The sequence below is a fragment of the Mobula hypostoma genome, chromosome 7 (genome assembly GCF_963921235.1).
Source record: "Mobula hypostoma chromosome 7, sMobHyp1.1, whole genome shotgun sequence".
In the NCBI taxonomy this organism is placed as follows: domain Eukaryota; kingdom Metazoa; phylum Chordata; class Chondrichthyes; order Myliobatiformes; family Myliobatidae; genus Mobula; species Mobula hypostoma.
Window position 1 is genome coordinate 166,267,923 of NC_086103.1, and position 27,158 is coordinate 166,295,080.

The 27,158-nt window shown below is 41.1% G+C and overlaps 2 protein-coding genes across 2 annotated transcripts in view; one reads left to right on the forward strand and one right to left on the reverse strand.

Annotated features, from left to right (window-relative positions):
* gabrb3 (gamma-aminobutyric acid type A receptor subunit beta3) overlaps positions 1 to 23,010 on the reverse strand; it is a 729,956-nt gene extending 706,946 nt beyond the window's left edge. The window contains exons 1-2 of the mRNA XM_063054508.1: positions 22,874 to 23,010; positions 21,667 to 21,855 (exon numbers count right to left, since the gene is read on the reverse strand). The gene's annotated coding sequence lies outside the window, so the exon portion shown is untranslated. The remainder of the gene's footprint in view (positions 1 to 21,666; positions 21,856 to 22,873) is intronic.
* Positions 23,011 to 23,292: 282 nt separating this feature from the next.
* Positions 23,293 to 27,158, forward strand: part of LOC134349733 (gamma-aminobutyric acid receptor subunit gamma-3) — a 771,468-nt gene continuing 767,602 nt past the window's right edge. Inside the window, exons 1-2 of the mRNA XM_063054505.1 lie at positions 23,293 to 23,431; positions 25,487 to 25,638. Coding sequence (XP_062910575.1) covers positions 23,379 to 23,431; positions 25,487 to 25,638 — 205 coding nt within the window. The 5' untranslated portion in view covers positions 23,293 to 23,378. The remainder of the gene's footprint in view (positions 23,432 to 25,486; positions 25,639 to 27,158) is intronic.

Genomic DNA, 27,158 nt, shown 5'->3' on the forward strand with positions numbered 1-27,158 from the left:
AATTCTTAGACGAGCAGGGTACAATAATGCTGGTTTGAGACCTTTTTGGAAACATTCTGACATCAAAGGTTTGAAAGCCAGTCGCACCCTCATCACTTTGGGACTGAAATCCTCAACCAACCGGAACTGATAATCTTGAAATTTAATCATTCCCTGCCATCGGGCAACTCGAATGAGTTGCTCTTTGACATGAACGTAATGAAATCGGCTAATTATTCGTCTCAGTTTAGATTGGGAATCCAGTTTTCGACGTAAAATATGATGAGCACGATCGAGCAATGGAGGATCATCCAGGAATTCAGAGCTGAACCCAGCCGGAAAAGAATACTCTAGGGTCTCCTTTCTCAGCATCCTCAGGGAGACCAATTATACGTAAGTTCTGTCTTCTGGATCGATTTTCAAGTTCAATAATCTTGGATTTAAGACTCTCCAGCTGTTTATCTGTCGAAGAAACTTTTAGTTCCAAGCCCTTTATTTTTTGATCTCTCTTCCGAGCTTCCTCCTCCAATTCGGTAATTTTGTTTTGTTGCCGTTTAACTTTGTGGTCAAGAAAATTAATAGAATCCGTAATTGACTTAATCTCTTCTCTAACACTTCGGCGTATTTCTTCAGATTGTTCACGGAACAGATTCAACATTATATCGTAGGTTAATTCAGGTTGTTTCGAATCAGGTTTCTTTTCCCGTTACCATTGGCCAGATTTAGGGTCTCGAAGTTTAGGTCTTGTACTTGTTTCTTTAATCATATCTTCAAAATTCAGAATCCAAACTTATAAAAAAGAAAAAAGAAAAAAAAATTCTATTGTATGAGTCTTTTAGTCTTTTAGTGTAGATAAAAGTAGATTAAATAGAGGTGCTCATGGATATAAAATCAAACGGTAACGGAGCGAAGCCAAGAAGTAACCTCACTCCATGAGCGCCTCCTGGAGAATGATATTGGATATCCTTTTGTCACAGCACTTTGGGGTCCTTTGCCCTTAGGACTACAGCAGTTCAAGAAGATATTTCACCACCATCTTCTCAAGCCAAACAGGGATAGGCAAATAATACTATCCTTTGCAGTCAAGCCCATCCACAATGAGAGAATAAATTTGGCCACATAACTGTAATTGGCTACTAATGGCCATCACTACAGGGAACATTGCCCAGAGAGATTTCCAGGCAAGTGTTGGAAACCTGAAACTAAACAGAAAATGTCCGGTGACCCTAGAGAGTTATAAGGTCTGGGTAAGATCTCTGGAAATCCATCACACAAGTGTCAATTCCGGACTAAACTTGAACCAATGACGGATACTCGACAGTTGTGGCAGGGCTTGAATGCTATCACCTCTTATAATGTAAACTCAGGTGATATAGGCAGCAACAGGACTTCACTTCCAGATGAGCTCGAGGTCTTCTATGCATGCTTTGACCATCAAAACATGGAGGAACAATCACGAACCCTACATCCCCAATGCTATGATTTCAGTCTCTGAGGCCAACGTGAAAGTAGCCTTCAGGAGAGTGAACTCATAAACAATATTCAGCCCAGACAGGGTACCTGACCAAGTACTAAAGACTCGTGATGATCAACTGGCTGGAGAGTTCACTGAGGTCTTTAACCTCTTGCTTCTGCAGTCTGAGTTAAATACCTGCTTCAATCAGGCTTCACTCATACCAGTGCCTAAGAAAACATGGTAACCTACCTCAATGGCTGATATAGAGTAGCACTTGGATCCAAAGTGATGATGTGCTTTGAGAGTTGAAACATATCAACTCTTGCCTGAGATTTGGATCTACTCCAGTTTGCCTATTGGAGCAACAGATCCACAGCAGATGCCATCTAATTGGCTCTTCACTCAACCCTGGAACACCTGGACAGCAAAAATGCATACATCAGGATGCTGTTTATTGACTACATCTCAGCATTCAATGCCATCACCTTGCAGATCCCAGTCAGTTCGGATTGGCAATAACATCTCCTTCACAATCTCTGTCAGCACAGGTCCACAACAAAGCTGTGTGCTTAGCCTTCTGCTCTACGCGCTTTACACTTATGATTGTGTGGCTATGCACAGCTCCAATGTCATATTCAAGTTTGTTGTCATAGGCCGAATCAAGGGTGGTGACAAACCAGCATGTAGGAGGGGGATTGAAAATCTGGCTGAGTTGTGCCATAACAACAACCTCTTACTCAATGTCAGCAAGACCAAGGAGCTGATTATTGACTTCAGGAGGAGGAAACCAGAGGTCCATGAGCCAGTCCTCGTCAGAGGATCAGACACTTTTAAATCCTCAGAACTATTATTTCAGTGGTCCTAGGCCCAGCACGTCAGTGCAATAACAAAGAAAGTACAGCAGCACCTCTACTTCCTTGGGAGCTCATGAAATTTGGCAGGACATCTAAAAGTTTGGAAAACTTCTCAGGATGTGTGGTGGAGAGTATATTGATGAGTTGCATCACTACCTCATATTGAAAGACTAATGCACTTGAAAGGAATATCCTAAAAAAACATAGTAGATAGGGCTCAGTCCATTATGGGTAAACCCTCCCCACCATTTGGTGCATCTACACAAAGCTTTGTCAGAAGAAAACAAAATCCATCATTGGGGTACTCCACCACAAAGTTCATGTTCTCTTCTTGCTGCTGCCATCAGGAAGAAGGCAGATGAGCTAACTTCTCTTAATCGATTCTGTCTATCCAAATTCTGATAGATCCTCTTCCTCAGAATTCCCTCCAGTAAGCCCCCATTACTGACCTCAGGCTGACGAGCCTATATTTCCCTGGCTTCTGCTTATCTTTTTTTTTAAACAATGGAAAAACATTACTCACCTACCAGTCTTCAGAAGCTTCACCAATGATTTCATCAAAAATCAACAGTTTGAGTCATTGGTCAAAAAAAAAGAAGCCTTAAATTTTATTTAAATAACCTCCAGTTGTTCTCAAACTACTCTTAGGTCTGGTTGGCCAGTCAGCCTGTGGTCAGTAATGGGGAACTGACTGGAGGGAATCCTGAGGAACGGCATCTATCAGAATTTGGATAGACAGAGTCGATTAGGAGAAGTTAGCATGGCTTTGTGCATGGGAAATCATGCTTAACGAACATTTTGGGTATTTTGAGGAGGCAACCAAAATTGTAGATGAGGGCAGGGAGTGCACATTTGGACTTGAACATGGCTTTTGTCAAGGTCTCATATGGCAGGATGGTCTGTAAGGAATCTAACGAGTGTTAGTTAGATGGATTCAGAATTGATTCAGAGGTAAGAAACCAAGGGTGGAGGTTGAAGGTTGTTTCTCAGATGGAAGCAAGTGACTGGTGATGTGCCGCCAGTGTTGGGACTTTGTTATTCATTATTTATTTAAATGACCTGGATGCAAATGCACAAGGTTTGATCAGTAAATTTGTGGCAGACACAAAATTAGGTGTTGGTAGTGAAGAAGGTTATCAAAGGTTATAAGAGGGTCGTGATCAAATGAGAAGTGGGCCTAGGAGTGACAAATAGATTTCAATAACATGATGTAATGCATTTTGGAATGTCAAACCGGTGTAGGCCTTACTGTATACTAATAGGACATAGGTGATGTAATGGAACAGAAGGACTTTAGCATTCAATTGCATAGTTGCTTGAAAGTGGCATTACAGATAGGTACAAGGTGTATGGCACACAGACCTTCATTAGCCAAGACACTGAGTATACTGTCGGAGTTGGGACATTATGGTGCAGTTGCATCAGTTGATGGTAAGACATCAACTGTACACTTGGACCAAAACTGTGTAGTGTTGGTCACCCTGTCATAGGAAAGAGGAGGTTAAACTGGAAAGAGCCCAGGAAAGATTCACAAGGATATGCATGAGTTAGATCATAAGACCGTAAGACAAAGGAGCAGAAGTCAGCCATTCGGCCCATCCAGTTTGCTCTGCCATTTTATCATGAGCTGATCCATTCTCCCATTTAGACCCCTGCCTTCTCACCATAACCTTTGATGCCCTGGCTACTCAGATACCTATCAATCTCTGCCTTAAATACACCCAATGACTTGGCCTCCACTGCTGCTCGTGGCAACAAATTCCATAGATTCACCACCCTCTGGCTAAAAAAATTTCTTTGCATCTCTGTTCTGAATGGGCACCCGTCAATCCTTAAGTCATGCCCTCTCGTACTAGACTCCCCCATCATGGGAAACAACTTTGCCACATCCACTCTGTCCATGCATTTCAACATTTGAAATGTTTCTATGAGGTCCCCCCGCATTCTTCTAAACTCCAAGGAATACAGTCAAAGAGCAGACAAACGTTCCTCATATGCTAACCCTCTCATTCCTGGAATCATTCTAGTGAATCTTCTCTGTACCCTTTCCAACGTCAGCACGTCCTTTCTTAAATAAGGAGACCAAAACTGTCCACAATAATCCAAGTGAGGTCTTACCAGCGTCTTATAGAGCCTCAACATCACATCCCTGCTCCTATACTCTACTCCTCTAGAAATTAATGCCAACATTGCATTCGCCTTCTTCACCACTGACTCAACCTGGAGGTTAACCTTAAGGGTATCCTGCACGAGGACTCACAAGTCCCATTGCATCTCAGAACTTTGAATTCTCTCCCTATTTAAATAATAGTCTGCCCGTTTATTTCTTCTGCCAAAGTGCAGAACCGTACACTTTCCAACATTGTATTTCATTTGCCACTTCTTTGCCCATTCTTCCAAACTATTCAAGTATCTCTGCAGACTCACTGTTTCCTCAGCACTACCAGCCCCTCCACCTAACTTTGTATCATCAGCAAACTTAGCCGCAAAGCCATCTATTCCATAATCCAAATCGCTGATGTGTAACGTAAAAAGAAGCGGCCCCAACACGGACCCCTGTGGAACACCACTGGTAACCAGCAGCCAACCAGAATGGGATCCCTTTATTCCCACTCTCTGTTTCCTGCCAATCAGCCATCACCCTATCCACGTATGTAACTTTCCCATAATTCCATGAACTCTTATCTTGTTAAGCAGCCTCATGTGTGGCACCCTGTCGAAGGCCTTCTGAAAATCCGATATACAACATCCACTGCATCTCCCTTGTCTAGCCTACTTGTAATTTCCTCAAAAAATTGTGATAGGTTTGTCAGGCAGGATTTTCCTTTCAGGAAACCATGCTGAGTTCTGCCTGTCTTGTCATATGCCTCCAGGTATTCCATAACCTCATCCTTGAAAAATGACTCCAACAACTTCCCAACCAGTAATGTCAAGCTAACAGGTCTATAATTTCCTTTTTGCTTCCTTGCCCCCTTCTTAAATAGTGGAGTGACATTTGCAAAATTTGCAAAATAAAATAGCGGAGTTATAGGGAAAGGTTGGCTAGGCCAGGTATTTATTCATTTGGAACATAGGATTGTGAAAAGCATAAATAAGGTGAATGGAAATAATCTTTTCCACTGAGCAGAGCAATTACTCAAACTGGGTCAGATATTCTCCCGAAGGGTTGTCGATAGGTGGGTCTTCAAGAGGCTGTAGATCAGGGATCCACATATTCTGGTACAGTGTGGACATGAGTAAGTGGTGGCTGTGGTTGGTGGTTGGGTCTTTTTGTTGTTCACTCTCTCCTTTCGCAGCTGCAACTTGTTCTCTGCAGCACAGTGGAGGTCGTTGTCATGTAGCACAGCTCCATCTTGAATAGATTTCCTCCAAGTGTATCTATTGAGTGTAATGTCTTCTCAGTTTTTAGATGCAATATCTAAATATAGAACAGCAATGTTATATAGATATGGCAGTTGAAAGCTAGGGAGCATTGATTTAGAGTGAGAGGACAAAGATTTTAAAAGGGATCTGAGGGGCAATTTTTCACACATAGGGTGGTGCGGAATGAGTTGCCAGGGGAAGTAGTTGAGGCAGGAACAATAGCATAATTTAAGGAGCATTTGGATAGGCCTTTGGAAGGGGCGAGGCTTAGAGGGATATGGGCCGAACACGGGAAATTGGAACTAGTAAGTGGGCAGCATAGTCACCACAGACTCGAAGGGCTGAAGGGTTGTATCCACATTATCCAGCTCTATGACTCTACCATGTTAATCTCTTACTAATTTCTATCCTGTTTGCACACTGTTCTTGGAAATAAGTTGCCATTCCCTCATTGTTATTGGGTCAAAATCCAGGAATTCCTGACCTGGCTTGATTATACAAGTGCCTTCACTACAAGTCACGCAACAAACAGTTCAAGATGCCTACCCACCCCTACCTTCACACAAATACATGGGATAAGCAATAAACTTTGAACTTCGACCCTTTGCAGTTGTTCCTATTTCCTGTGAATAAATAAGAAGTAAACAAGAATACAGCACAACTTTGGAAATCAATCATGTTTTTCCCAGCTAGGACCACATTGTCTAACTGAATGGTTGTTTCACATGGTGGGTGTTTCTCTCTTCACACTTCTGTTTTTTGTTAAGCCACTCCTTCAGCTCATGGCCACATTGATGGACTGCGGCAAATTCATCTCGCATCTTGATGAGAGGGCATGTTTGGACCAGGTGGAGGGCACCCTGGGTTGGAGCACCACAGGGGCAAGCTGGGATTTGTCCGGTGCCCCATCGGAGTAGTGTTTGTGCTGTTCTGGCATGTCGATTTCGGAGTCTATTTGTGGCTCTCCAGTTTTTTTCTGGTAGCTGCAGTAAAGCCCAGGAGGAGCGAGGAAGGGGGTCGTTGATCAGATCTCAGTTGTTGACGCCATGTGGAGGCCTGCATGTTTCAAGGACTCCATCAGGCAATGCAAACCCAGTGCTGCCCATGTTGGAATGACTGTGGATGAGATGACAGATGAAGATTGATCCAACCACGGCTCCTGAGCCGACAGATTTGCGTCTGTCCCTCCCGATCCACACTTCACCATGAATCAAGCCAACTCTTCAATCTATCTGTGTAACAGTTTGGATGGCTAAATAAAAGTTAGATGGATAGAAGCTTGGCTTCCACTGCACAAAATGTCATTACTGGGTGATCAGCGAGTAACAGTGCATTTTGATTACTGTGGTGCTGGAGATAGAGATATCAAACATTTTTACAGCAATAATATGCTGAAAATGATCAGCAGCTCAGGCAGCATCTGTGAAGATGGAACCAAAGTTAATGTTTCAGGTTTGATGACCTCTCATCAGCAAAAACCACAAGGTCATGGAAATAAAACAAAACCTTTATTTCTCTTTCCACGGGTGCTGCTGCCTCACCGGCTTGTGTTTCTGAAATTCTGGAGCTTTATTTCAGATTTCCAGCATCTGCAGTGTATGCTTATCAAATGGAAGTTTTTGCCATGAGTTCATTTAGTTGCAATTTTCAAGAAGCAGCCCATGCTTTCCTGCATCTCCTCTACTTCCTAACATGAGCTGGGAAATGGTAAATGAATTGATGTATGACACTCATATAAAAGAAACAATGTATTTTTTACAACTCTTTGGATGCATCCAGGAATAGATACAGTTAACTTGTTAAAAATAACTGATATGTACTTAAAATGCGATTTGTAATTGGAAAAACAGCCATGAAGAAACAAAGAAAACAAGAGTAAGTGAGAAAATACTGTCTTTTGATTAAACTGGCATACTTACTGTTAATGTATAAAATCTATATATATTGGTTTTATTAACTTTAATGCAATTTTATGCAGAGTTCTACTGAAAATCTTATGGTTGTTGCAGCTACTTGTTCACTCACACATTTGCAAATTAATTTCTGCTCATCATTTAACATCAATGGTTGACAACTCCTAATCAGTGTCTAAGACAAAACTAGCTGTTATAAAAAGTAGCTAGGAATTCCTATTTGGGAAAAAAAATGAGGAAGTCTATCCAGTCTGCCTTCCTCCATTCTGCTTGTTGTTTGACACAAAGGTAATGAAGTTGTTAATGCTATTCCAATCAATCTCTATTGATTAAGTCTGTAACGGAGCTGGACATGGAGTGATGAAATAAGAGGGTGGAATGGTAGCACAGTGGTTAGCACAGTGCTTTACAGTACAGGTGACTCCCGTTCAATTCCTGCCACTGCATGTAAGGAATTTGTTCATCCTTCCCATGACCCCGAGTGTTTCCTCTGGGTGCTCTAGTTTCTTCTCACAGTCTCACCTGTTGATAAGTGAATTGATCATTGTAAATTGTCCAGTGATTAGTCTAGGTTTAAATTGGGGGACTACTAGGTGACACGGCTTGAATGGCCTATTCCATGCTGTAACTCAATAGATAAATAAATAACAGACACAAAGTGCTGGAGGAACTCAGCAGGTCAGGCAACATCTATGGAAATGAATAAACAGTCGACATAATACACACAAAATGCTGGAGGAGCTCAGCAAGCCAGGCAGCATCTATGGAAACGAGTAAACAGTCGACACTTTCATGAAGGGTCTCAGCCCGAAATGTCGACTATTTACTTTTTTCCATAGATGCTGCCCAGCTTGCTGAGTTCCTCTGCCATTTTGTGTGTGTTGCTTGGATTTCCAGCAGCTGCAGATTTTCTCATGTTAGTGAAACAGTCGATGTTTCAGGCTGAGACCTTTCATCAGGGTCTTTTCATAGTTGCTGCATGACCTACAATATTCTTCCAGTATTTTGTGTGCTATTCTGGATTTCCAGCAGCTGCATAATCTCTTGTGTTTATGAACTGAGAAAAACTCCCAGTCGCAGAAAACTTTTCATTCATATCCACTTGTTGTTACCCTCCAAAGTAGTATTTGAGTACCTTACATCTCCATATGTCTCACAAATGGTGTTATATACCATGTGCTGTTATATTATTTAGAAACAATAAATTCACATATACATTATTTTTCATTCAATGGATCTGATTAATATTGACAAGTCATGTATTGAATATTCATCCCACACTCTTTATTTTCAGCTTGACTCCACATAGCACACTTGCCTCTGAGTTAGAAAGAAATAGGTTTATTTGCTGGCTTAGGATCTTCCAGGATTAAAATAAATCAGTGGTATGTGTTCTCTGAACCCACTTACAGAATATTGCCAGAGCTCAGCAGGACAGGCAGCATCTATGCAGAGGAATAAACAGTCAATGTTTTGAGTGAAGACTCTTCATCAGCACTCTGCTTATGTTCTCTGAATGTTGCTTTCCGTTTTGCATTACATGTCATACAGATCTTCTTCATCCACCCTATGTTTTCCCATCTCTTGGTAACATACTGTGAAATTTGACCCATTGCTGGCAGTGTTTCATCTATCATAGGTCTTGCTGAGCATCTCTATGTGACCTATAAATGATCACTTCAAGTAAATGGGACCTAAATCGTATACTTTGATAGCACTGACATCCATTTTGAGATTCAATTTAAGGTAACAATTTAGACAGTGCTTAAGCCTTACATCTGTTAGATGAGATGATTTCTCAAAAAAAATATGGTTGAGACCTACCAGACAGTCCTAATTCAAAGAAGGCTTATATTCTTTCCTAAGTAATTTCAAATATTTGCCTCAAGGACTCAGCAGGTGTAGATGAAGACAACTCATTTGTGGAGACAAGACAGATATTCCCCATTCATTTATTTTGGATTAGACATACATTGACAGTGCAAGAGGATGATACAGGAGGCTGACTGGCACAGAATAACTTAATATGGTTCGAATGCAGCAAAAAAAGAGAGAATGGACTCTCTCTAAGGTGTCTTATAGCACTGACATGTATGAAGATACAAATTAAGATAATCATGTGAATTCTGCTTGAATGTTACATCTGCTGTGTGGCACAATGATATAAAAATATCAATTTCAGACTTACCATGTATCTGGAGACTGCAGAATTCTACACCCTCTCTTCAGCAATTCAAAATATTTGTCAGGCTTCAGTCTTCTTTTACTCAGGGATTTGCAACTTCTTCCTGGTGACATTGTAATGCTTTATTTGGTGTTTTTTTTAAACACCACTTTCCACAGATCAGTGTCAAGTTTAAAATGTCTCTGCATTCATTAGTAGGGTTTTTAAAGAAAAACATAATTCATTGCTTTTATTTGTAGATTCTCTCAGAGGAGATTGCTGATGCTCTATTTTCTATTAGAAAATATGTATTGTGCCAAGGTGGATGTAAGTAACCAGGAGGGAACCCAAGGGACTCCCTCTAGGTCCCCTTCTCTTTCCTGTTCCCCTATGATCCACTCTTCTCTCCTATCAGATTTCTTTCTCTCAAGTCCTTTACTTTTCCTACCCACCTTGTTTCACCTTCTAACTACCCTCCTTCCCCTCCCTGCACCTATTTTTTCTGGCATCTTCCTCCTTCCTTTCCAGTCCTGAACAAGGGTCTCTGCCCAAAATGTTGACTCTTTATTAACTTCCATTGATGCTGCCTGACCTATTGAATTCCTCCAGCATTTTGTATGTGTTGCTTTGCATTTCCAGCACCAGAAGAATTTCTCATGTTTATAAATAACTAGTAAAGTTTTCAGTGACAATGTAATAGGATAAATCAAACACTAGGAAACACGAAGCTAACTTAACCAAAACTACTTCCTGCAGTATGCTTGGAGTAAGCCCACTCTTTCCCTGTTTTGTTAGTGAAATCACTGTTACCTTGTTTTTACTTATTTATTTAGAGATACAGTGCAGAACAGGCCCTTCTGGACCAACGAGACATGACGCCCAGCAATCCACCTGTTTAGCTCTAGCCTAATCACAGGACAATTTACAATGACCAATTAACCTGCTAACTGGTACATCTTTGGACTGTAGGAGGAAACCAGAGCATGGGGAGGAAACCCCTGCAATCACAGGAGAATGCGCAAACTCTCTACAGACAGCGGCGGAGTCGAACTCCGCCAGCCCAAGCTGTAATAGCTTTGCGCTAACCACTATGCCACTGTGGTGCTCCTTTCAATCAGAATTTTCTATTACATTAACAATCCATTTACAGTCACTTGAAAATACTTCCCAGAAGACCATCGTGTTCAGATATGGCAAGATTTTATATAAATGTGGTTTAATTCTTCCTATGGTACCCTATTGTGCATCAAATGGTTAATAAATTTGCCTGAATAGCACGTTTAAATTAACCGTTGGATATTACATTCATTTGCACATTCTTAAAACTTGAGCAGCAATACACAAGTTCAAATCCTTATGCACAATTCTCCTATTTTTAATGAAAGTATTAAAGAATTTTATTAGTTATTGTTATAACCTTATTGGGATACAGAGCAGAATAGGCTCTTCGGTCCCTTTAGGCCGTGCTGCCCAGCAATCCCCCGATTTAATCCTAGCTTAATCATGGGACAGTTTACAATGACCAATTAATCTATCAACTGGTACGTCTTTGGACTGTGGAAGGAAACTAGAGCACCCGGAGGAAACCCACGCAGTCACAAGGAGAACGTACAAACTCCTTTCAGGCAGCAGCGGCAGTTGAACCCAGGTTGCCTGTGCTGTAAAGCGTTGTGCTAACCACTACACTACTGTGCTGCCAAATGAATCAGGATCAGGTTTATTATCACCGGCATGTGACGTGAAATTTGTTAACTTAGCAGCAGCAGTTCAGTGCAATACATAATCTAGCAGAGAGGGAAAATAATAATAATAATAATAAATAAAATAAAACATAATAATAAATAAACAAGTAAATCAATTACGTATATTGAATAGATTTTAAAATAAAATGTGCAAAAACAGAAATATAGTATATTAAAAAAGTGAGGTAGTGTCCAAAGCTTCAATGTCCATTCAGGAATCGGATGGCAGAGGGGAAGAAGCTGTTGAAAGGAGCCATTCAGCCACCAACTCTGACCGCCCTCATAGCAATCCCAGTGATCGTATTCTGGTACTTATTTCACTGTGATCCGCCCATTAGCACACCACCTAGAAAAGCCCTTGATTATCTTAATATACTCCAACATTAGGAATCTATTGCAGACAATTTTTCACGAAGACTATGAATTATCAAAGAGGTAGAACACTGACAGCTACATAGCCATGCAGAAGCAATGTAAAGTCATCCACTTCCCAGCATCCATAATCCTCACAGTACTGGATACAGAACTTGCATTCATAAAAATAAATCTCAGAAGTGTGCTGAATGTGTACATATTCTTGGGACTGAGAATAGGGGAAATCTGGTGGCATTTCTAAATCCTGAAAAGAGATTAAATGATTACTCCTACCTTTGATGTATCTGAGCCATTGCTAGTGTACCGAACACATTTGACAGCAAATTAACTAACAACTTAATATGTGGGAAAGTGCAAAAGGATATAAATTGAGCTTCTCAATCATTGACTATCATTCATGCAATTCCTTTTTAATTTGTGTTTCTTTTCTTTTGACAGCTGATTTTCTGCTGTGGAGGCTTCACAGAAGCTGTTGCCTCCCACCCCCTCCCCTTACTGGAGAATTATTATCCCAGGATATGGGGTTGATCATTTTATATAATTTAATAAGATGGATTCTTGAGCACTCAATCTACCTCATTATGTTCTTGTACCTTATTGTCTATCTGCACTGCACTTTCACTGCAGCAGTTACACTTTGTTCTGCATTCTGTTATTGTTTTACTTTGTTCTACCTCGATGCAATGTCTAATGTTTTGATCTATATGAACAGTTTGCCAGACAAGCTTTTCACTCTATTTCAGAACATGAGACAATAATAAACTAATTCCAATTTCGGAATAAATTGAGGTATAAGCTCTTTATTCCAGAAAACAGAGTTTGGTCATTTTTTGATTAGTCAGAGAATCAAAAGTTACAAGGAGAAGGTAGGAGAATGGAGTTGAGAGGGATAATAAATCAACCATGATGGAATGGTGAAGCAGACTCGATGGGCTGAATGGACTAATTCTGCTCCTATGTCTTATGGAATTCTGGTTATTTAGAATTATCAACTCCAGAGGCCAATAGTTGCTGAAGTAACACTTGTGGAAAGAGACACTAGCTGAACCCATAAAAATGGGGCTGGGTGACTGCACAGATAACTATAGAATGAGAGAAAAATCGTGTCTACTATTCCAGAAATTCAGAACGATATAGCATCCCATCATGTACAAGCTGTGAAGCTTTTTGACAGGTACAGATGGAAGGAGATACTGGATATGTTTGACCTCCTGTGTTTTTTTTTGATTGCTCACTAGAGCTATATAGCATTTACAATATTGTCATAAAATGGAGGCTTTGTGTCTGTGTTTTGCCTGCAGAAGCTTTTAGAAATGATGAAATGCAGCAGTCCTATTTACAACATGTGGTATCAACAGCAGAAAGCAAGTACTAAGGAGATTTTAAAGTTTTGATTTCCTTACCTTGTAATTCTGTAAAGAAATTTGCACTCATGCTATCTATACCCCTCATAAAATTATGAGTGCTATAGGTAGGGTAATACAAGAAGGCTTTTTCCATTGAGGTTCAGTAAGACTAGAACTAGAGGTCAGAGGTTAAGGAGGAAAGTTGATATATTTAAGGGAAACCTGAGTGGGAACTTCTTAGCTCAGAGGGTAGTGAAAACCACCAGCAGAAGTAGTGCAACCACGAGGAAACCTACAGATGCTGGAATTTCAAGCAACACACATAAAAATTGCTGGTGAAAGCAACAGGCCAGGCAGCATCTATAGCAAGAGGTACAGTCAACATTTTGGGCCGAGACCCTTCGTCAGGACTAACTGAAAGAAGAGATAGTAAGAGATTTGAAAGTGGGAGGGGGAGGGGGAGATCCGAAATGATAGGAGAAGACAGGAGGGAGAAGGGATGGAGCTTAGAGCTGGAAAGTGGATTGGCAAAAGGGATATGAGAGGATCATCGGACGGAGGGGAGGCCTAGGGAGAAAGAAAGGGGGAGGGTGGAAGCCCAGTGGATGGGCAAGGAGTATAGTGAGAGGGACAGAGGGAGAAAAAGGAGAGAGAAAAAAAATTATTAAAAATAATAAAAGATAAATAAATAACGGATGGGGTACAAGGGGGAGGAGGGGCATTAATGGAAGTTAGAGAAGTCAATGTTCATGCCATCAGGTTGGAGGCTATCCAGACTGAATATAAGGTGTTGTTCCTCTAACCTGAGTGTGGCTTCACCTTGACAGTACAGGAGGCCATGGATAGACATGTCAGAATGGAAATGGGATGTGGAATTAAAATGTGTGGCCACTGGGAAGTAGTGGATGTGGGTATGAGTTCAACATTTAAGAGGAATTTAAATAAGTATATGGATGGGGGGGGGAGGGGAATAGAGGGCTATGCTCCAGGTCTGGCTCAATGGGTCTAGGCAGAATAATAGTTTCACACGGACTCGAAGGGCTGAAGAGCCTGCTTTTGTGCTGTAGAAGTCTAGGACGCTATTATCTAAGGTGTATTGCATTGTGTATGGATAATTCTATTCAACCAGCTTCAGACTGGAAAACTTAGTGAAATGTGCACCAATGACACGTCCAAAACTGTGCTTTACTCACCTGGAACATAATACAAAATTATTGCTTTGTAATATTAAAAATTGTGCTGCACAATTAACTCATGTCCCTGATAAGCCAAGGGAAGAGAGGTTAAGTACTATTTGCTCAGGCTAGATGAAGAGGGAAAGGGAAAATTCTTGTTAAATCTGAGTAGAAGCTACAGTTTCTGTTGTTTGCGGCAGTGCAGTTTTACCTTTTAAGTAAAATCCTCTCAATCACAAACCTTCTACTGTTGAAGTGAGCCACTCATTCACCGGTCCTCACTTGGCTTGTTGGCAGATCGACCCCCGAGCTCAGCAGGAAAGGTAGAGACAAAGGGAAGAGCATTCTACTCATGGCAGTTACAGCAAAATTATAGGAATCTTAACCTCAAGCAAAGATAATTCACCAAAGAAGGAATTCTATATTTTTGTCCTTCACTATATATTCTCAACATGGGATTTCTATGTAGACTGAATAATTCAATCACTGGCCCGATGTAAAAAGAAGAGGTAGGATTACATCAGCCTGAGCATATTCACCAGATATTGCTAATATTTTGGACTCCAAGAGAATGATGGATTATGATTATGATAGGTAAGTAATTTGAGTAGGATATTTAGCTTTTTATCCCCCTATACTTTATTCTGTGAATCTTGTCAGTATTTCAAATCCTTCACTTATCGTGTTCAACGAGAACACTACTTTCCTGGTGTTAATGGACTGCAAAATCACATACAGAAATATATTTTACCAGTGCACAGGTACAATTGATGACTCTGGGGCCGTACTCACTGAAGTTTAGAAGAATGGGCGGGGGGGGGGGAATGAGAAAAATAATCTCTTTGAAACTTATTGAATATTTAAAGACCAAGATAGAGTGGGAGTGGAGAGGGTGTTTCCTATAGTGGGGGATTCTAGGAGCAGGGGGTACAGCCTCAGCATATCCCTTTAGAACTGTGATGAAGAGTCAATTTCTTTAGGCAGAGTGGTGAGTCTGTGGGATTCACTGCCACAGACGGTTCTGGAGGCCAGGTCATTGGGTATATTTAAAGTGAAGGTTGATAGCTTCTTGATTAATACGGCTGTCAAAGGTGACAGGGAAAAGTCAGAAGAATGGGGTTGAGAGAGATAATAAATTAGCCATGATAGAATGTCAGAGCTCCTATGTCTTATGATCTTATGGTCCAGGTATATTAAAAATAGCAGAAAATGAAATTCAGGGTAAAACTAAATAGTAATAACATTTATATTGCCAAAGGAGCAATGAGGAGCTGTCAATAAGCAGCCAAGCCTCAAGGAATAATAATACTTGAATTTGAAAGCAATTAGATACCAGCAAGATTACCATTTACATTAAGCCTTTTATCATGGGACCAATTGTTCTAATCAATTATCCAAATCTCCTTTCTTCCTCTCAGTCACATTTGCCCAGGATTTTAGTTGCAAATTATTGTTTTCTATGAAACATTAGAGGAAAATAGGCATACTTTATTTGGTGCGTTTCATTCACCACTTCAAATACACCAAAATCTGTTGTTGTTCGGAGATGCATTGAAAGCTGGGTAACGGATCTTTCATGCTAGTGAATGAAATGCTATAAGTTACAGTTACCAGTGGATTACACAAGGAAAAAGCAATGGTGACGATTCTACAGTAAGGCTTTAACACAATTCCAGATCACACCAATAACACAGTGAGCAAAGCGGAGTATTAGGGTTTATTGTTTCAACCGTAAATGTACTCCCACACATGGATCATCTATTGCAGATTTGTAGAACTATAGGATACAGGAATAGAAATACTTAGCTGGCATAATACAACTGGGTATTTTTTAAAATATCCAGAACTCCACTTTGTGTAGCCTATTACTTTTTTAAAAATTCATACAAACCCTGTTAAAATTAAAATTTACCTTCACTCACCTCAACACTGAACTGATTCTGCAACCTAGAGACTAACTTTCAAGGCCTCTACAACTCTTATTATCAGTATTATTTATGTATTATTATTATTATTATTATTGTTATTGTTATTATATTATCCACAGTTAATCTTCTTTTGTGCATTGGTTGTATGTCAGTCTTTGTTATGTATACTTTTTCTTTGATTCTATTGCACTTCTTTGTTCTACTGTGAATGCCTGTAAGAAAAGTAATCTCAAGGTAGTAGAGAGTGAAATATGCATACTTTGATAATAAATTTACTTTGAACTTTGAAAGTGGTAGCACCCTTTCTACAGAGGTAGCAGCACTCCTACCCTAAACACTGGGGTATAAACTCTCCACTGACATCCAGATGCAGAACTGGGGGCGATCCATACAGTGAGAGATGCCATTTCAGTCAGAGCATTAAACTGAGTCTCCTTCAGTCCCTTCAGATGGATGTACAAGTCCCCTTGGCAACATTCACACAAGTAGACCTCTTCCCCCAGCATCCTTGCCAATACGTATCCTTTAAAAAAAGGGGTTCCCAACCTTTTTTATGCCATGGACCTCTACCATTAACGGAGGGGTCTGTGGTTACCAGGTCGGTAACCCCTGCTTTAAAGGTTTGCTCATAGATCATCTGCCTGAAGCATTAACTCTGCTTCTCACTCCACAGATGTTACCAGACCGTTTGAATATTTCCAGTATTTTCCATTTTACTTCAAATTTCCAGCATCTCTGTTTTTATTTAAATCACTGAGACGGACTATGTGGTTTTGTTTTAATGCTGTATGCAGAACTGGATGTTGCCTTTTGGAAGCTGCAATTCAAAGCAGAAAAATAGCAGCTACTTCCCCTCCACCATCAGATTTCTAAAGGGACCCTACTAACCCTTGAACACTACCTCAATATTTTTACACTACTTATTTAATTTATATACTGTATATACATATAGAGTGATCTTGGGCTAATTGGGACACATCGGGATGAGCACATTTTGGCTCAATTAGCGGCTGTCCCAATTACCAAAGTTTCATGGAAATAGTTTTAAAAGTGTAAAAAAGACAAACCACCATTTAACGGAGTATTATTTAAATGAAACATGGAACAAATTAGAACACTACCAATGACACTATAGTGCTATAAAAGTGTGTATAGTCCCTAATAGTTATCAATGAATGCTGTCATGTATTTGGTGTCCAGGGAGTGGTAACACCTCTGGTGACTGGGCTTGTTGTGTCCATTCTACTGCAGCTCACTCACCTTTTGTCCCTACTGAACACATAGCTCTCATCTGTGGCTCCAAGTAGCTCTTTGCATGTGACAATGGCCACACCCCAGTATACCACTTTGACAGGTGGGATAAACAAGGTGAGGGTAACTGGCGGGCATCATACCCTGGTGAAACAGAGTCGTGTCTGTCCTAGCATATGATGTCAGCTCCGGCGAACTGGGCGGATGAGATCAACAGTGAGATCCAATAGCCAGGAAGGTAGATCTGGAACACTCTGTGGAGAGCGAAGGGCATGGTCAGGCACAGAAGTTATGGTCCTCCACTGCAACCAAGGAAGACAACAGTTTGTGATGATTACTCGTACCACTGGACCTCGACTTCTGAGGTCAAGAGAGTGGAACTGCCTCAGTGCAACTGCTTTTACAATTTAAAAACTCTCCTTCACAGTTTTCACTATCATCTGATAGGATGGACGACCAACATGCTACCGTGATCTTTACACTGATGGTAAGTGAACAAAATTAGTGCAGATACGGGACTGCCTTCTTACAATGCTTTTGATGATTGCATCCTCCACATCTTCATTTTCATTGTTACATTCAAGATGGTTGTAAATACCTTAAAATTCTTTGAGGGTCCTAACTTGTTGAAGTAGTGAAATCATTTTATTTTTACTTCTGGGAGTTTCTGGCATCTCCTAGCAGGAATGCTTGAAACTGAAGTGAACAAAACTGTCTAAATTGACAACGCTTATTTCTTGTCAGCTGTAATTGACTGTAATTACTGTAATTTGAACACAAGCACACACAACTGATGCTACTTAAAAACTGTTTGCTCTAAGCATGCTGCGGCAGCTAATGGCCACATGTCTATGCAACTGACACAAGTTAGAAACTTTTCAGCAATTAGACTTCTGTCCTAATGAAGTGGCATTGAGCCCCAAATAAACATGCTGGCTATTTTCTAGGATAGTTTTTGTTCTTTAAAAGTTATCCCAAATAAGTAGCTGCCTGGACTAACCAAGGGATTAATTAGCCAGAATCCCAGAATCCGCTGTGGAAAAATATATACAGTATCGTATTGTAATTTATGGTATTTTATTTTACTTAGGGAAAGACAACAACTTAAAGGGCAGAGGAAACAGAAAGTACATTAATCTCGCCCCAATAAAAGTGGGTCATTTCTCTAGAGAAAAAGAATGCAGTGACTGGAGGGAAGTGTCAGACAAAGCATGTTCGTAATATTGATCTTAGCCACTTATACAGGCGTGGGGTTCCAAGCTTAACCGACAAGGAAATTAACCAGTCAACTCCACTCTGGTTGGCTGGAGCACTGTCAACTCAAAAGCAGCCTGGGTCTGGTTAAAATCTGCAATATCGCCAGCGTCTCTCTCCACGGGTCGTTGCGCCTTGCATTCCAGCATTCATTATAAAAGTTCTCAGCCGGTTGTTAAGAGCTGGGTGTCCTCTAATACCCTGCAAATGCAAGTTTTACCCTCAAGTTTTTTTTCTTGAACTATTTAAACACAATTGACAATTTAGATATCTGTCCCATGATGTACTAGGACTGGACAATATATATATACATATACATACATACATACATACATATATATATATATATATATTAGATGCTGGCACTTCTTGCCTGTGCAAATGTTACAGTCATTTTCCCAGCCTAAACACGTTAAGGCTTCACCTCTATCAACTGGAAGTCAGTTGCCTAATTTTATAAGATTTGATTGAGATCTATCCTATTTGTGATATTTGCTCTCAATTATATAATTGCTGCTATTCAGCTGAGCACAGATCATATGTTTTTTTCCCCTCTCAGTAAATGGAAATTGTTAAACTGAATCAGCTCACCGTGTTATGAAATCTCTCTACCTGCATTTCTAAAACGGTTCAAATAATGATGGAGCCAAAAGCAATCTATTGTAAGAACTCAGCGGGCCAAGCAAATAATGATAGCACTAATTAAACCAGTCATGTGCGCTAAACATCACGGTTTGGTGATCATTTAAAGTAGGTTTACGTTCGCCCAATTAGCCCCAACACCGAGATTGATTTGTGTACATTCCTTATAAGCGAATACCACCAATTAGTTAATAGAGCTTAAAGTGTTAAACAGTGTTCCGTTACTTCCGAGGTGAAAATTCATCAGTTTTCTTAGAGGAATTCTGCTACTCGAGGCTTTCTCGGGTGTTTAAATCATAAAAAGGATATTTTGACACAATCGAGTTTTATTCGGAGCGGCAACGTTAGGCACTGAAAACCTGCGAATCTGATAACAGTTAGAAGAGCAATGTCCAACTTGCTATTTTTTTCCCCAAAAATGAGTGGCCAGGGGTGTTGTTTTCGTACATCAATCGTGCTTCAGAGATGTGGGGGAGTTATTTGTTGACGACAAGGGACCAGAGACCGCACGTTCGCACGCCCACCCCAGATGTGCTCATTCTTCCCTCTGAGATGGGAAAAAGACACTCGACATGGGTTTCCCCGCATTACGGGTGAAAAAAAAAACTAGTATTCGTGCACTGCCAGAATGAGACGGTTTTATGCAGAAAGTTATAATCTGGAATGGAGACTGCGGGCTATGATGGATTTTACTTCAAGATGTACCCCATCCACACGCATCCGCCCCAATGTTACTTCAAATAGCGTTCGGTTGTGTTTTGCATTTATACCTCCGGTCCCGTGCATTCGGGCTCTTTATTCCCTGCAGCGTTCGCTATCCAGTCATTCCGTTATAAATAAATTCCCTGTAATCAAAAGGAAATCTAATCCACCTCACGCCCCCAGTCACCCACAAAGGAAATGACTGCAGCCGTAGACTGTTTTGAATCGAACATGGAAACTCCCCGCACTGGAAATCACCTCCATCCCAAGGAGACGGAGCATCTCGGTGTGGGAGATTCCGAAGCTTACAGACTGTGTTAATCTGACAGGGGAAACCTCCGCCTCCAGCCTCGCTTCATTTCTCACTCAGGACCAATGAGATCCACTTAGTATCACTGACTGTCACTGGACTGGGGATCGATTTCCCTGCGACGAACGTCTGCCTCAAACTCGCCTTCCAGAGTCCCCTGGGCCGCCGACCCCTTCTCCCAACACGGTCTAGCCACGTGAAACGGAGAGGGGAGCATTTCTTGCAGTCGCCGCCAGGGCTTCGCTTCCCAAAACAAAAAAAAACAAGCAGTCGGTGTGGATCCGCCAAGCTTTTAAGGACTAAGGTGTTTGTTGATATTAATTCCCCCCATTCCCGTCCTCTATCTGTTTTTTTTTACGACTGCAGCCTTCTGCATCTCTGCCCTTATGGGGAAAAAAAAATCACAAACCAATTTCAAAGTCCACCAGTCTCCTTTACAATTCATTTCTAGGCAAGGAAGCATCTGCTCATTGTCTGGGATCTATGGTATTTATATATTATTCAGAATATACAGCGAGATTCAAATGTCAGTGTGTGTGTGTGTGTGTGTTTGTGTGTGTGTGCACCCAATTATGAATGATGCATACATTTAAGATTTTATCGATCCATAATATACCTTAACAATTAATCACAAGGTTTAAAGTACAGGTTGAAATCTATTTGTAATTGTGTACGATTATATTCAGTACGAAATTATGGTACTTTTAAAAAACACATACATATGTGGCGAATAAGATACCATTCTACAAGCGACCCTCTCTATCTCAAGGATTCAATGTTTACATCTGAAACTCTACATGTTATAACGACAGCTATTCTGAGGTACCCATATCATGTAAACAGTCTTGCTGTGTATCCACGATGCCTTGAAGTTTCAACGTTTAGCCACGCCAATCAAGCTATCCGTCTGTAAAGTTATCTACCTTTCCGCACACTAGCACAGAGATCGGTTTGCACTGCAAAGTGACGTACCGCGCGATTGATTATTTTCTGACCTCCTTCAATTATTCGCAATCTTTTCAATGTGTTCAAGAGACCCCAAGAAGTGAGTTTGACTTGATCTGACATTAAGAAAGACTACAATTCTAGAGTCCGCCCGAAGACATCTGTTCGGTTGCCAAATGCCAACGCAGTTTAAGAAATAGCAGATCGTGCCCCACACATTGGTCTCAGAATGTCAAACATCTGGTTGATTCGCCACAAGTCACTTACCTGCAATTTAACAAGCTTGCCCTGTAGCTGTTGATGGCAACGCATCAGCTGTGGACATTTAAGGGCAAGTGTGATCTGCTCCATATCCCACTTTAATATTCCTGTTCGCTCTCACACTCTCTCTCTCTCTTCGCTCTGCTCCAGACAGCAACAGTTAGTTTGTACCGGGCTGCATTCAATCCCGAGAGCCTGGGGAGAGGAGCAAAAGGCAATTTCTATTCGCTTTTATGAACGCCTTTGATCAGTTGGATATTTGCAGCCAATTTTCTTTTTCGCCGTGACCTAAGCAAGCAAAAAAGTAATTCAGCACCGACTTGCGTTCAGTGTTTATAGGTACAGTATATCCACATACTTGCATGACCGGGTTCTCCCCGCCCACGGATTCCTAGTCATCTTTTGCCAGTATTTGTATTCTGGCCCCAAGATTCTAACTAACAAAAACATCCATAACAAAAGTTTCCAAATCACAGCGATACATTTTGCAGGCAAGTGCTTTCTGGAAGGGATGACTGGTGGGTGGGTGGGGGGTGTTGCCGAGCGACATTTTAGGATCACTGTTCCTTTCGGCGCGGAATGAGCAACCAAACTGCTCGATCCACCGGCACCAAAATCCATATTTAACGAATCCATTGGATGGCACTTTACACCGCAGTTATAACACACTCCAGAGGGAGTTGACTGACTGTTTATCAACTTCCCCAGAAAGCGCAACAGATTTCACAGACGTTAAACGCTGCTGTTAGGCTAGACTTGGGCACCGTCAATGGCGCCCAGATAACTGTACGCAGATGGGGTGCCCTGTCCTAAAGCAGGGGTTCGACAATTCCTTTCCCCTTGACTCGCTCAATTCCTCCAGCAGACTGTTTGTGATAACATTATCAACGAATTGAAGGATAGTCATATTCAACCTCATACTTAAGTCAGAAATATAGCAACTCGGTTCACAGCGCAGTTTGGGAAATAGGAAGCATTGGGGGTGAGAATGGGCAACAAATTTAAAATGAACTTAATTTCGGAATCAATAAACGGGTGAACCAATAGTCAACACTGTCGTTATACCGCATAAGCAGAAAGCCCACATCGCACATCCACGGGGTCATACGTGCACGCAACACACATGCACACTGTCATGCATGCTCGCAACACAGACTCACTGCACACATGAACACGCATCGGTGCCGTTAAAGAGTCAACGGGAAGACGTTACCTCGTTCACACTCGTTCGAGTTCCTCAAACTATCCACACGATTCTGGGGGTGAGACCTGACGTCAGATGATCCTGTGGGACTCCCGTCGGCTGGAATAATGGGCAAAGAGGGAATTCGAGCCACTTGGAGATCGCTGCTCTGTCACTTTCTCTCGCAATGAAAAAAGCACGAATGAAGTGGGAAGCGTCGGACTAGAGTCGCTGCACCTAGGAGGGGCCATTTGCTGTCAGCCATTCGGTGCCTGGGTGGAGACAGTGGAGCTGTCCAAAACGCTTACACCTGTCAGAGGTGCGAGTGTGATTTATGGCTGGCTGTAGAGCTGTCGCCGTATCGCTCTTATCTCAGCGGCGAGTCCGGATGGTCCTGGGCTGAGAGATATTGGAAGGCTACTGCCGCTGCTTAGCCAGACAGGCGGGAAACTCTCCCGTCTTGTCCCTTCAGCATACTCCCGGCACTTTCCCGGGCATCTGACGACTCGCTGCTTCCTTCGTATCTCCCTCAGCTATGCCAACCAAACTGCTCGCTGCTTTCTTCCTTCTTTCAGTTTTCCAAGCTTGGTAAGCAAGTTGTTTTTTGTTTGTTTTCCTTGTTTAAACGAGGACAGTCGTCCTGCTTTCGTGCCTGTGGTGTTTGGTGCTCGCACGCTCGGTTCATCCAGATGCCCGATGCTTTCGGGCAAAAGTTGGGAAATAAGAAGGACTTTACAGTATCTCTGATGTCGCAGTTGAATTTATGATGCGTCCGTCCAGGTGTATACACCCGGTAGCTGAACCCCATTCCTTCCTGCCTTACTTGTCAGGCTGGCAGAAGGGATTTAGGGAGGTTGGGAAGGGTGGGGTTAAATATTCGGATAGCTAACTGGCTAAAAGCAGCGAGTTATGCTAAGGGTTAACACACAGCCTAAGACTAAGCACTTAAAAGAGGACTCACCTGACCATATTTTTAATTGTGTTATCTCCATCGAAATAATAAGAGACTTGGGTCAAGAGGTGGGGGTGGGGGTGTAAATCAGGACCGGACATTTCTGTAACTCTAAAGAAGGGAGAATTTAAAACTACAGATGATTTACACCGAATTGCGTAAGCATCTTTAGGCAATAGGAGTAGGGGGTAACTGAGCATGTAATAATCATCATTATTTAATAAAATAAATCCAGGATTGATGGAAATTAATCTTGCAGGGACCAAGCGATGGTATTGCAACACATGTCTGCTCCCGCCTTTATTTATTCCCACAATAAATAAAAGGAGCTTGTTTGCATTGAAATTCGGTCAGATTTGGCAATTTTGTATAGTGAGGGACCGCAGCATTAAATTCTGGTTTGCATTGCACTTGGTACATTGCCAATTTACGTTCAATTACCTCGGGTAGATTGAAGCTGCCTTACAAATGCACCTTCTACGTCTACAGTTTGCGACCTATCTTTGATTCTATGTGGATACCACCTTTTTTTTATTCCAAGCCGAGTAACGCATTCTGAATATTTACTGTTGCTGTCTAGTTATCTTAGGTGGTCTGAGAAACACTTCACTGAATAGCAAAGTATCGGAAAAGGCAATAGCTAAGCCCTTAGAATGTCAAATTATTCACCCCCTACACTACCGCACTTCCTCTTGGCAAATGGAAGCCGAATTCTTACGTTCAACCATAGACTTAGAAGTATAGTGTCTGATGGAAAAGTTTGAGCAATGCATGGAGATTGGAATCCACGTCCCCAACATCAGAGCAGAACTAAGAACTGGCGGGTAATTGTTCACCAGACGGAAGTCGCCCAAACTGATCACGGGAAAAGTCGTAGGAGTACATTCGAAGTACTGGAGGAAGTCAGCAGGCCGGGCAGCATCTACGCAAAAGAGTAAGCAGTCGAAGTTTCCGGTTGAGACCCTTCCCTAGGACTGAAGAGTAAACATCGACTCTTTACTCTTCTCTATAAATGCTGCTTGGGCCTGCTGAGTTGTCCAGCATGTTGTGTGTGTTGCTTGGATTTCCAGCATTTACAGATTTTCTCGTGTATGGGAAAAGATATTCTTCAGTGCCCCAGATATGTGACCTATTTTGTAGCTCCTGCACTTGTTGTTTTCTGCGAATGTATTCTCTGAGTCCACATTGTTAGGTGCCTCCTGTACAACTTGAACCAATCTGGCCTTCTCCTCTGATCTCTCTATTAACAAGGTGTTTTCGCCCACAGAACTGCCGCACGCTTGATTTTTTTTGAGTTTCACATTATTCTCTGTAAATTCTAGAGAGACTTATGCATAAAGGTACTGGGTGATCAGCAGTTTCTGAAATACTCAAACTACCCCAACTAGCACCAACAATAATTCCATCAACAAAGTCTCTTGGATCATATTTCTTCCCCATTCTGATATTTAGTCTGAACAATAACTGAACCTCTTTAATGCATTAAGTTGCTGTCGTGTGATAGGTCGATTAGTTATTTGTATTAAAGAGCTGGTGTACAGGTGTGCTTAATAAAGTGGCCACTGTGTATTTACGGCCAAACCTGTTTGAATAAATCAAAATAACGTTTCAAACCTGGTGCTTGCCGCCCATATTTATAGCACCACCAAGGAGTTTGGTGTTAATGAAAATACAAATGTTCTATTGTACAGCTCCAGAAAAATTGATGACGATGATTTTGAAGATCTCACGATCAAAAACCAGAAGTGGGTGTTGGCTCCAACATTGCAAGATAGAGATACTACAAATATTTTAAATAACCTGTTGAAGGAATATGACAAGAAACTTCGTCCAGACATTGGAAGTGAGTATCATCATGTACTTTGTAACCTGTATCCTCTCCATCCCACTAATATCATATCTTCTGATGAAAATACTTCTGAGTTTGTCGTTGTGGAGCATGACTTGATGCCAATTTCTAAGTGACAATTTCCAAAGGAAAATGATTGAGTATAAACTACAGTGAAAGCAAATCTCTTTAGAGAGAAAGAGGATGAGAAGTAACTTGATAGAGGTGCTCAAGATGATAAGAGGCATAGATAGAGTGGACAGCTGGAGTAACACACACACGCACAACATTCTGGAGGAACTCAACAGGTCAGACAGCATCTACAGAGAGAAGAAAGAGCTGATGATTTGCTCTAAGATTCTTGATCAGGACCTAGAGCTAGACATATTTTCCTCGGACATACCTGTTTTTTACATGAGGGCACAACTTTAAGATGTTTCAAGGCAAATGTTAGGAGATGTCAGGGGTAGGTGTTATTTTCACAAAGAGAATGGTTGATTCATGGAACGTGCTACCGGGGTGATGGTAGAGGCAGTTTCATTAGGGACATTTAAGAGATTCTTAGATAGGCACATGGATGATAGAAAAATGGAGGGCTATGTGGGAGGGAAGGATTGGACTGATCTTGGAATAATTTAGAGGGTTGGCACAGCATGATAGGCCAAAGGGCCTGTACTGTGCTGTACTGTTCTATAGTCTATGTAATATTATCCATCTTCCGGTTGCACCTTAAAGCCAATTTCAAAGTTGCTAAAACTTGGCCAATGCCAAAAATGGCAAACATGAATTCTAATGCAGATAGCAAAACTGGCTGTCCTCCTTACAATATTCAAACAACTGGCTGATTAAGGTTGCAAAATACACAGAACTACTTGTTCTCTCCCTTGTTCTCTTCTCATTTCTCTCCCTCCAGAGTCAAATTTTAGGCAGATCCAATGTATTGGCAGATAAACTCTGATTTATAGAACTGCTTTGTTTTATTTAATCTTTAAAATACAATTCCAATAAAGAATTACTCACACATTGAATCTCAAATGTCATGTAGTTTGATAATAGAATGATTGAGGAGTGAGTATTCAGCTGAGTACATTAATCAAACACTTCAACTATCAGTTTTTGCAATTTTACAGATCATAAAGTCCATTATTTAGATAACTGCAATATCAAACACCTGTCAGCAAAGATACTCCCAGATTTACCAAATCTGCACAAGCTCAATGCATACAGATTTAAAAAATACTTACAGGCACAGAACATAGCTACAGTGCATCCAAAAGTGTTGTCATCCATTTAAAGTGGACAGAACACAGTTGCGGTGAATGGGTTCCCTGATGAATGTTCATAAAAAAGTCAAAGAAGTACAGTTCTTACCTGTAATCAAAAAAGAAAATTTATCCATCTAATTAAAAGGTAGTGGTAGGATCTTGAAGCTATCAATAAAGTGTATTTATCAATGTTAGCTCAGCAATAGACAGTGAGATGGTTGAGTGATCTATACATGAACAAATAAGTTATAAAACAAGATTATTTTTGTC